The following is a 12,487-nucleotide window of genomic DNA, read 5'->3' as shown; positions in this document are numbered from 1 at the left end:
TCACGACTCAGCTTTTCTTTCGAGCTTATCTCGCCATCAGTCAACTGAAATCTATCAGAATCTCTTTCCTTGTCTCCTGCGGCCAGTTTTACCAGAGAAATCTGCCCCGCCTCGCTTGCATCGCTGTCGACTCTTTTCCTCCCAGACAGCGGACCAAAAGTTTTATCATTATTTGGCCTCCCAGGGTCATTATCGCTGTCCTGACAGTCGAGTTGATGTATTTCCTGCAATTGGCCACCGCTCTGTCCGCAGTCGGCCTCTTCATCATTTTCCTCGCGATACACTGCTTTCTGACCATTCGATGGAGGTGAATCCACCTTGGGTGCCACGTGTTCGTTCTGCTTTAATTCACTCTCATTTACATGCATAGTTTCACTGGGCAAACCTTCCTTGACTTTTGACAGTTCATTTGCTTCTTCATCTGGGGCAAGCGCAACCGTCTTTTCCACAGATCGGAACTTCGTTCCAGAAGGATGATCACCAGGAAAGTGTCCTTTCGATTCAAGTTTTAAAACAATCCCAGTGGCTGCCACCTTTTTACCTTCTTTTTTCTTCTTGAGGATTCCATGTGGCGCTATCTTGTCAATCTCCTTGTTAACGTTCTGACCATCTGCCTCTCCATTTTTCATATCATCTCCTTTCCCGTTTCCCTCAAGGCCGAAAGTTTCGGTGTTCACCTCCCCAAACTTTGATAGCGACCTCTTCTTTGCGGAGCGTTTCCTAGGAGTGTGTCCCGTCGTCAGGCGAATGCTCTTCTTCTCTGCTCGCATCTCTTTCATGTCTGAAAACATCCGGTTCATTGAGGTCAAGGTCAATTTCTTGAGGTCCAAAGTTGCCTTGTCCAGCCGCAGCTGTTCCTTCTTATTTCGACTCTGCGCGACAATTTCGCTTTTTGACCAAGTGCGCCCTGACATGGTTGAGCGGCGACAGCAAAACACGACCTTTTTCAGTGGTTCCAAGCTGAATTTTCCGAGCTAAAACTTTCATCTACTCGTACTGGCGGCGAATATCTTCGCCGTTACTAGAATAGAACTGAACAGTCGGAAGTTGTGTCCATTAACAAGCAATTAGGAACCTTTGGGGTCTTACAGTGAATGTTTAGAACTGTTCTTACAAACATTGTTTGTCAACAAATTTGCGAAGTTAAACATTCAAACAATGAAGTTAAGTTACAAGATGAGAGGTTAGCTAGTATGAACGGATCAGAGCACTGATATCTTTTAAATATTGTAGTTAAAAGCACGTGTTAACTTGACATTTACTCGCCGTTAGTAATGGTTCGTCAATGTTATTCATTGATATTAGTCACAGGGAAATCGGCCATAAACAGAAGATGAATCTCGATTGTCATTTGTAATTAGAAATAAAAAAGAAACATTAGTTGTGACACTGATCAGGCTTAGTGCATAATGTCGGAGCTTTTAACTATTTCTTCAGAGGACAAAATGTTGTTGCACCACAAGTGTCATGTTTTGCTTCTAACAAATAAATTAGTCTCTTCTGCTAAAAAAGAAGCAATATTTGATATGTCGCACATATTTTTGTTCCACTCTGTGAACGCCATAGGTGAAGTAGTGGCAAGACGCGGTAAATGCGTTTACCGAGCTAGTCTTTCAATAAATTTATTGAAAGACTCTGGTTTACCTGAAGTTCACTCCCCAATAGCCATTTATCCATGCCCTATTGACTGCAGTTAGCCAAACTAAAGTCAACATTGACTTTCCATGAGCAAATTATTCTAAATAAGTTTTTAAAAAGAAGTAGGCCTTATGGCTTTATATGACTTTTGATGTTGTGTTGTTGATTCGCGTTTGCGTTTACGTTACACGATATCAAACCGAGTCAATATTAGTGTGCTACTACAAAACCATTAGTAAGGAAAGGAGATCTTTACCTTTACGTCTGATGGTGAAAAATAAAAAGCGAATTGAAGGATACAAAGCGAATTGACTGGAGAATGTGAATCTTGTGCTTTTGAATACGTTTTTATTAAAATCATGATCACTTCGCATATAATCGATCGTTGAAGTCATGTCATTTTACGCTCCCCTTCCTGGAGGCAGGCTTCGTAACCATACGAAGAGGTACGAACGGCGAAGCACGAAGTACAAAAATGTATTACATAGTCTCTGATTCCTCCGGCTACCGTAAAGTACGAAAGTCGATTAACCATCCTGCGAGCAGATCACAGGATGTTCTCTCTGCCCGTACTGACTCCCATTACACCGGGAGGCGCCGGGTGCCCAATATTCATTTACGCTGTGTGTACTTCGTCGTTCGTAGCTTTACGGAAGGGTTGCGAAACCTGTATAACAGGGACGCACTATCGGCGATTGGCGCAATGTTGCCATATCCACTATACATTAGATCACAGTAAAATAATCCAAACACTGACTAAGGACTAGTGTGTAGCACCAACAAGGTTTATCACAGTTACAACTAAAGCTTTTCATTCTACAGGGTCAGCCCAGTGCTTCCCGCAACTAGAGCTTCTGGTGAAATGTCATATTTTCAGTAATTTGGACCAGATTTGACTCCGTCGTTGTTCAGCACCCGACTGCTGAAGACAACGTCACTCACGGCTCCAAACAGGACTAAGAACACTGCCACCCTCGCATACACAGAGCCAATGTTTCAGTGATGACAACCGAGCCTTGTACACAGCGAAAACCCGGACGAAGTACATTGTATGTGGAAACATCAGGTCCAAATATCATTACATGCAAACCATCATTTTTGAATTGAATCTAACTCCGCCATTGACTTCTGCATATTCATTCTTGTCTGAGCCCGTCGTTCTTTCTCCGATATTATCATATCCCTCAAATTCGACGTATTCGACTCGACCATTTTCTCAAGTTCTTTCTTCCGAGCCGATTTTGACATTGTCAAATGTACCTTTGGTGTCTCTGCCGCTGAATACAGTCCGGGTGGCGCATCACGTAGCAGTTCCCGTCTCCATTGAGGCGGACCAGAGGGACGGATTTCTTCATCTTCACCTGCACTCTCAGTCTGATTCGCATTCGTCAAACGCTTGTTTAGCGATCCCCGCACGTCCAGGTTGATTACGAGGTGCTTCTTGCGCAGGATGTCGATGGACTCTCGACGGCTGCCACTGCTTCCGGTGCTGCTGGAACTGATCTTGCGATCCCGGTCTTGTTGAAAGCCGCGTGGCATTCTCTGAATGGGTCGATAGGAATCGCGAAAGGAGACTTTCCGGATAGCCGATGAAGTTTTCCTTGAACCGGGACTGCTTTCCGCCGTACTGGGTCGCTCATTCTCCAGGGGATCAGGGCTACCATCTTCGGTAATCCCAGCGGCAACAACGTTAACTGTCCGCGTTTCCTCCATCTTAGTTTCCTGTGTTCCTATGATTTCTTGACTGGTTTCATCCACATCCTCTCCACCATGTTCACTGTTCACCGCCATGTCAGGTGCCATGGCAATTCCGCTTTTCCTATGTCGCCCACATGTGACATCCGGATAGTCAGCATCACCGCCATTTGCAATTTGAGAATCGTCTCTTTCAAAATCATGAACAGTTGGTTCCAAATCGAACGCGACACTACTTTTACTTGGAGTCATTGGAGGTGTCAGTGGTTTGAGTTCGTTAAAGTTCACAGGGTTTGAATTGGGGCTTGCCATGGTATCAGTTGAGTTACTTTTAAGAGCAGATTTTCTCTTCAGCGGGGAGGACTTTGGTCTAGGCCTACTCGTATCATGTTTATTGTTCCGACATTCATCTGTCAACGAAGCAGAATGTGGCCGCATTTTCAAAATACCATGTTCCTCAGATAAATGTTTATTGACTCGAATAAACAGGGGCATTTCCAGCCGACCATTCGAAATTTTTGGTTCGATATAAGCTTTACTCTCGGTCTGTATCGGGACATGCGCGCTGTGAGGTCTCGCATAACCGTTGGACATAACTATGGTCTCATATTCCCTTCCGATGAATGAATCTATATACTCTCTCGTAATCAGCCTCTCCCATTGTCGAATATTAAAACTACTTTTCGATTTCTTGGTCTCAACTGATTCAGCTTCTACGACCATAGGTCCACCGCGGTGTCTGATTCTCTGAACAGGCGCGGTGGCCGGCCTTCCAATGTCTATGCGTTCGTCCTCGGCCCGCAAATTTTCGAACACATCCAAACTTGTAGTCTGCGCGGCATAGGGCATTCTCAATTCCTTAACTGGCCTCGTTCTTTGCTCTGTGATTTCATTTGAATTATCATATTCCTGGCGTATTTCGGCCAAGAGATTATTCAGTACAATCTGACGATCGCCGAGTTCTTCTTCGTCCTTGACCTCTTCCTTGGTCACGTGTTTCTGCAGGAACTCTTCCTGGCGTCTCCATTGCTTCAACCGCCGATTGCTGATCACCACGCCATAACGGTAATGTTCAGAACTGCACACATCTTTATCGTGAAACGAACCGGGAATACCTAACTCACTCTGCCCAGTTGTCTGTTGAACACTTTGGAAGCTTTTTGCAAGTTCTTTTCGCTCCTTCCCGATAACAAAGCGAGCCCGCGCTTTTTCACGATCAAGAAGCCTCATCTGGAAGTCGTTCCGAACCTTCTCCAACCGGTTCCTTCTCTCGGCGAAGACCGTTCGATCAGACCTCATTCCGGCCTTGATCTCTGCTGCAGTCTTTCCGGTCGGCATACTCGATCCAGCCGTCATAAGGGCAGCATTGGTGGATGGTCTTCAGCGGTGAATGCTGACTTGGTGCGAAGGTTACCCTTCTTCAATCTGAAATTATACAAAGACACCAGCTCTATTAGCAGTTACGTATCAGCATGCGATTTCGGGCTGATGGCAGCAGCAGTTTTGTATTCTGCATTCGGCCGCAGCAGTTTGAATTATGCATCAAATCATCTTCCACACCGAATGTAAAGCGCAAAGGCTGAGCAGAGGTTGGTCCTGATTTGGCATGAGGAAGCAGCCGAATACAGTTGTTTAGCAAAGAACCATTTTTGTGATCAACCACTTGCATAAAGAGGAATGCTTCTTGTTTTGGGCTGAAAAAAGAAATTCATTTTTATTGCTATTGAATGCGTATTGGGCTCGTAAAAGTTACACCAAAGGAGTTACAAAACGAAATAGACCCATGATAGTGAGTTGTCCATGAAGGCAATATCACAAGTGCCTCCATGCACAAAAAGACTTTGACGGTGACCTTCGAGGGTAAAAGACACACCACAATCTCCCAAACGTTAGCCACTTCCTATTATGTTGGTACCAGTGAATGATGTATTGACGACCGCAGACGAGAAATATCGGGGGGGAAATATATGATAAGCTGTAAAAAGCAAATAGTTGTCTTGATTCCACTAAAAGTAAAGGCAAATACTCCAATATAGTCTATACTAGGTTCACGGCCTGACATAGCCTATATGAATTTTCTCGTCCCGTGCTAATGATTACTTTTTCAATTCGAAACCAATGCGTAACAATCTTGGACAATTGTTAGAATTTGCACCTGAATCTTCCACTGGATATGCTCCTTGGTGTCAGCCTTCACGCCAACACGCACCACCTTACTGCAGCATACAACTGAACTCCTAATGAATCGACTTGTCATCGACCAACTAATCAAGTTCGACAGGGATGGGAAGTCAGCTTTTGTGGCAGACAAATTCTGAGTCATTGGTAATGACGGTAGCTGAACCTTGTAAGCTTCTTGATAAGGTCTTAGTGTGGCCTGGGAACACGATCAACTAAAAGGGAATTGACAAACCCACAGTTTCTGCTAATATGTATCTTGCACAGCTACGCCGGAGTGAAACAGCAGAGAAAGCCCCAATATATATACAAATTAAGGATCGGACACAGATAATATTGTATGGCACTATTTCATGTATCATCCTTAATGCAAAACAAGGTAGTTATGTTGAGTCGAATAAAAGAGAAAGGCACCGAAATCCTTACTATTACCTCTTAAAGTGGCTAATCCATTATTTGACACATAATAACGGTTAAAATGCCTCCAGATAGCACGATAGGCAACTGACTAGTACTGGTTCTACTGCAGTTCTCGTCCTTATCCACAATAAAATCCGGGCAGATATCGTCTCCGAAAGTGTGACCGACAAGTTAATCTGTTGATCGCAAGGCGATTAAACACCAATTACCGATACATTAATCTATTATGACCTGATATAACGCTGCACATAACAAGGGGGCAATCTCAAAGTGTATCGCAGATGCGGCTGGAAGTCTTTTTCTAGTGACGTCAGACATCAACATTCCCACTTTTTCGTCGCTATGTATGTTTCATGGTTGACCTATCTCGGTATCGACATCACCAATACAGCTTCAAGATATTCCGGCATATAATACGTTCAAAGATAAAATATCCGGTATACATGTAGCACTTAATCAGAGGACGGTACGGGATTGATATGTTGCATGAATTAGAACAGAAAAGTTGACAACCAAGGCAAAGTTCTCTCCCTCTTAGATTGTCCGACTGCACTTGCTCAGCATCGATGACCCGTGAAATATGTATCGATCATCAGTAGCCAGCCTTCAAACACACCAGATCCATTAAGCTACAAGGTACTGCATCCAACCTTTTAAAGGAACGGAAGGAACTACGGGAATAATATGCATTGATAGCACCGTCAGATTCGGATGACTTGTGATCGACAGCAATTTATAGGCTAATGAACACGATTGCTTGACTCGCAATCGATGCCGAGACATATTTATTCTCTTGATATCAATGTAATGTTTTTGACCATGATGGGCATTGCATGACCAGTCAATGAGAGGCAATGAAATTTGTATAAAGGTTCTAATGACTGAGTCCACGACAATTCATAAGCTATAGTGCGCAATGTTTGACTCGTACTCAAAAGCATGATGTATGGTCTCCAGCAGAGTTCTTTGACAAGAAATACAGGCGGTCCTCGCGTATATCTTTGACTCTTCACATGGAGAGGTTTTCAGGGCGGTGAGGGTTCAACTCTGCGTCAGACTGTAAGACTTTATAGGCTATTGGTCAGAGATGAGACTTGTCCTCTTCCGTCAAAAAACATTATTGTACTTCGTGATAACTCAAATCTTTTTGATAAGACTGTCAAGCATAGATACCTTAATGTGTAATTGATATTGGCTTACATATCAATTACTCAACCGGTATAGGCTAAAGGACTTTTCGTTTTTCGAATATCAAAGTATACTTCGAATGTGGAGCAAAATATGTTTTTCTTTTGATACAGTATTTAGAAAATTGAGATTTATTGAGTTTTTTTAATGATACCAGTACATATTGTATGTTGAACTTATAGCTTCAATTCATTCGAAAACTGTTGAAAACGTTCTTGATTTTCTCCACCTCAATGATACTAAGTATCGCTGAAAGGGTGGATGTCGTCCTGGGTGCCGACAAATGGTACCCAGGTTCGAGATCGACTGGACAACAAGCACCCTGGGTGCCATTACACTAGACAAACAGCACCCAGCTTCTTTATGCCTGGCTTACGGATCTTAGGGACGAGGACGTTTCTTGCAATCTCGTTTTATCTCGCGCCGTGGTACTTGCGGCATTAGCAGTGCGCGAAATAAAAAGAACAGATAAACAGAAAAAAACGCGTTAAGGCCCATAGGTCTTTGAAAGCACATTTCGGATGATTTATTCAGAAAAGGTTTGTAGGAGGGATATATTCAGAGAATGAAAAAGAGATGAAAGAAAGGTTTTTAGAGCGCGGTTGGAAACAGGGACGGTCGCCATCTTGCAAAATGATGGTTATCGTGACACGTGACCTCCGTGAACGTGGGGCCAACCTCGGTTGTAAGTATCGAAAATGTGTAGAAGAAGAAGCTGGGTGCTGTTTGTCTAGTGTAATGGCACCCAGGGTGCTTATTGTCCAGTCGATCTCGCACCTGGGTACCATTTGTCGGCACCCAGGACGACATCCACCCTTTCAGCCCAAGTATCCACCACTATTGAGCACCTCCTAGAATGCATTGCTGTATGTCTATTGCTTTGATTGAGTATGGCCTGGAACTTTATCGTGTACATCTTCGTTCCTTTGAGAAGAAGACAAAATTGTTTTGAATGAGCGTACTATAAGCACGTTAAGCGCCACATTTAACAGTTTGAATGGGATAATAACGTGCACTTCATGTCTTATGCTTTATTGATCTTACCAATGCAAAGCATGAAAAGACTAAATGTTTGATAGTTGAGTGATCGTAATCCTTTTGCTTTTTTCAAGATATTTTAGATCTTAATCCATCAATAATGACAGCTCCAGGTGTTATTAAACCACGTGTAGTCTGCGGTAGATAAAGACGCTTTGTCCACAATGTTAAACACTTCACATTATAATTTGATATTTTATTGAACAGATAAAGGACTGTCGGCCCTCTATTAATGGGTTCTTAATATCAAGTAATAGTACAGGCACTATACTTTATTTAGTGCACAGTAAGGATCTTATTCTTTACTTAGCCTATATATCAAACAGATATTGGGCCAGTAACACCGAGTTGTCCAATGGTCATGACATGAACGTTCCGGTTCGGCATTTGTTTTGATTTGGTTGCATTTAATCCACCGATGGAACCAGAGCATTTTCAATACGGCCATGCTCCATGCATATAAGGTTTTTACATACAGGATGAGACAATAGATTCTCCATGGCTACCTTATAAACATCGCCCCTCGAAATGTCATTGATGAAATTAGTTCTATTCGATTTTCCGGATCAGGGCATCATCTCTGGGAAAATAAATCAACATTTTTTGTTAGGAAATTACCCAATTCTTAATTTACAGTAAATCAGATAATTGACAGTAGGCCCCATTGTGTGCTTATTGTGATGCCTTAATGTAATTCAACTTTGAATCAAGAACAGATTATACACTAGATTTTTTTAACGTCCAGTGAAAAACGAAAAATTCTCACCTCGATATTCCAACATGGAATTTCCATCCTCTGAATTTTTGGGCGTAGATTCGACTTCCGTGCAGACGATGAGTCCAGTTCCGGTATAAGGATGCAGATGTCACGGAAATCTGATCACAGTAGCTCTAGTCCAAACGGTGATATTCTGTTTGAATATCGGTAACCTGGTCATGGCTCGTTGATCGATAGCAAAACAGCTATTCTATCAATGAAGAACCCTCCCCGGCCTATGATATCGATGAACAAATATTTTCAAACTGCCACTGGTTCAATACATTTCTGAAAGGTCATACGTTTCGCTGCCGGTTTGTTTACATCTGGTGTAACGTGACCGCTGTCAGTGGCAGTAAAAATACAGCGCCTAAGAAGAATAACTCATTATATCTGCATGTGCCATTCTCCCTCTGCTTACTTTGTCAATAATATAAGGACTTATAATAAACCCGCTTTCGCCCCGTGGCATACCAAACACAAAAAGTCTCTTGAATGACAAATAATTTCTCGGCCAAAACCTCATGTATATATGCATAAATGGCGCAAATAGAAAAAGCTGGCCTGAAGGCCTTATCAAAACAATCAACACCATGGCATATAAAGAGATATTGAAAGGAACAACGTCTTAGGACTCTTGTCAACAATGATAATGCATACTGTTTTATGTCAAGACATATTATATGAAGCCTTTTAAGCTGGCTGTATTCCTACATGTCATCACAAATACTCTAGTTTCACTGATGTAAGATCGCTTTATGACTTTATGTTAATGCGCCTCAGATTTGCTTAATAAAACCTAAGAAACGGGTACAGATATATTGCGCAGTTGTTGATAAAACTGTCCAAAAACACGTGCAGAAAATGGAAATGGCCCCGAATAATTCGTAAATGGAAAAATCGATGACGTCATTACATCACTCAGAATGACGTCACGGCATATACCTTCCGTGACGTTACATGCATAGCGACAACTCGCATGGATACAAAACATGATTTCACTGCGTTACGCTGTGTAGTTAAACTTTTTGTGCAAATTCTTGCGAAAATATCATATTATATTATGACAAGTCAAAAAACCGAACACCAGGCGAATCGCCTGAGTGCTCTGCAGATGTTTCTTGCATTTTTATCGAATGTGCGAGTCCGACGCCCTGTGGATCGGACGCGAAGACCGAGAGATGAAGAAGACACATCGAAACAAAACAAAAAATTGGTGAGTTGGAAAGTTGAAAGGTTCAATATGGATCCAATAAAAGACAAAAAACGGTAAATTTAATCGACTGACAGTCTAGATCCACACAAGATACAGTGCAGACTGTACAGTATAGAGATTGCAAACTATAAAAGAATTTACGAAACTTTTCCTGAAATGGGAGAGCCGATGAAGGACCAACAATTTTCGTTGATAAACAGTACACGTCCGCGATGGAGCCAACTAACACAATTGACCAAGTTGTGACAGTGTTTTAGCTGATGACCAGACTGTTCACACAGACTCGTTAAGTCACAATCTTGTTGACTCCGTGTCCATGATGTCAGGAATTTATTTCTTGTTGACGATGTTATGATGCTTGGAGATTGTCACTCGATGGATTATGCTATGCTTGCAGGAATCTCCACGTCGCGCTACAAGCCTCGTAGGAGAGGACAACCATGACGTAGCCGCCGGATGTTGGACAGGCTTCAAAAGAAAAGTCAGGAAGCTTTTCAGGCGAAAGTCGCGCTCCCATCTGGACAGCGATGAACCCCGAAAGTCTTCGATGCCTAATGAAGAACTCGAAATCGCAACTGACGGTGACACAGTAGATGTTTCAGTAATTCCTGATGACATCATCCGCGAGAGTTGTCAGGAAGGGGACGAAGCTTCACTTAGATGCACTGGTAAAATCAAATAAATTTCGACGAATTTTAAGACATCAAATTTGGATAAATTATGACGTCTTGCTCGACATTCAGATGTATAGGCTTACTGTAAATTCGGCTCGGTGACCGTCGAGTTTTTGGCCCGGGGTTACGGGTATAATTATGACTCTGACTTTTAATCGTTTATGTGCTTATCGAAAGCGTTTATGCGCTCACTTTAAAGCATCATATACTTATCTAATGTACGTTCACATAACCCTTTTCAGTGTCAACTCCTACCCATATATCGAGACAGCAGAATCTCACGCTCGAGGCCCATGGCGACCAAGACTGGTGTGAATTAAGGGACGTGGTGTGGGAAGAACCAACCGTCGCTGAATCACCTCCTTCGTCGCCTTGCCTGCTGCATCGCGTTGGGAAATTCGTTTTCGTCTCCGAGGCTTCTGAAGACAGCCGTGGTTTGTCCTCGTTCATGGAGATAGATGAGAGGGGTCATGAATCAGATTCCGCTCTGCCCAGCAGCGTGTGCCTTAACGCAGAAAAGACTGGCATTTCACTGCAGGCGGTGAACTTAATTGATGCCAAAGGACCTGGAGAAAGACCAATAGATGTTGATGAAACTTGCTGCACAGCAACGAAGTTTGAAAAGTCGTCGAGTTGTGACATTGGTATCAGGGATGACAGCGGTGGTTCGTCGGGAGCGACATCACGCTTACAGGAGGACATGGACCAATGTTTGATCTCATTCTACCCTGCGACGGACTTTAATAACAAGCCAAAGAGCAAGGAGGAGGATCGCGTTTCATCGGGAGTGGAGGCATTCTCAGAGGAGGACACGGAGCATGTTACCACATTCTATCCAACAACGGGGATCATTGATGACAGTTCCAAGGGAAAGAAGGAACCCGAGTTGGATTATGACAAAGGCGTAAAGGTGCAGGACGACCAATGTTGTTCAAGAGCGACGTCTCGCCAGGAGGACAAGGAAAATGCGGGCCTTCTCATAGGACGACCAGCCACGACGGACCCACAGAAGACACGACATCCCCCGGCAATTTTCCGCCTCACACCGGAACTACGAGTCCATATAAAAAAATATCTGTATGATGTCCGTACACCAGGACTAGAGTATTCGTATTCTTGGGAAGACAAGTTGATCAGTGGTGACGAAATCGAATACGTTCGGGAATGTGACGTCCCGGCGTTCCTTCCAGCAGGTATCAGCACACCTTACGAAATCGAGTGCTATCTGACAGGGCGGGAACATGCCAAAGACGATATAAAACTTCTTGGTTGCGGGTCCTACGGCTCCGTTTATCTCGCAAAGATGAGGAGACAAACAGTAGTCATCAAACTATTTTTGGTGGGATGGAGCGATTTGGAGTCAATTGTGAAGGAGGCGCGAATGATGTCTCATCTACAAGGAACGAAGTGCTCACCCAAGCTTTTAGGTTTGGTGCACTTAGAAACCTCTAAGACCTTTGTGAATTGTGGTTTAGTGATGGAGTACATTGGCGACAAGATGGTCGCGGACAGCAACCTCTTTGATGTGTATTGGGACGACTGCGAGGCGTATGAAAACCACACCGATATGGTCATCCCGCGCCGCGACTGGCTCGGGATATGCTATCGCCTGGCCTTAGCCGTGAAAAAAATACACGAAAAGAAAGTCATTCAGAATGATATTAAGATAAACAATGTGCTCCT

General features: G+C 43.3%; 1 protein-coding gene across 1 annotated transcript; it reads right to left on the bottom strand.

Moving 5' to 3' along the window:
* Window positions 1-1,974: 1,974 nt before the first annotated feature.
* LOC135488163 (uncharacterized) lies at window positions 1,975-9,105 on the bottom strand. Its single transcript, XM_064772639.1, has 2 exons — window positions 8,924-9,105; window positions 1,975-4,758 (listed from the first exon to the last, which is right to left on the bottom strand). Exon 2 carries the CDS (start codon window positions 4,687-4,689, stop codon window positions 2,731-2,733), a length of 1,959 nt encoding a protein of 652 aa, XP_064628709.1. The 5' UTR covers window positions 4,690-4,758; window positions 8,924-9,105; the 3' UTR covers window positions 1,975-2,730.
* Between the last annotated feature and the right edge of the window lie 3,382 nt (window positions 9,106-12,487).

This window comes from Lineus longissimus, chromosome 5 (genome assembly GCF_910592395.1).
Source record: "Lineus longissimus chromosome 5, tnLinLong1.2, whole genome shotgun sequence".
In the NCBI taxonomy this organism is placed as follows: Eukaryota; Metazoa; Nemertea; class Pilidiophora; order Heteronemertea; family Lineidae; genus Lineus; species Lineus longissimus.
This window is presented reverse-complemented; position numbering and strand designations above follow the sequence as displayed.

Coding starts and splice junctions, on each gene's coding strand:
- LOC135488163 (XM_064772639.1), bottom strand. CDS start 4,689: ATGACGGCTGGATCGAGTATGCCGACCGGAAAGACTGCAGCAGAGATC.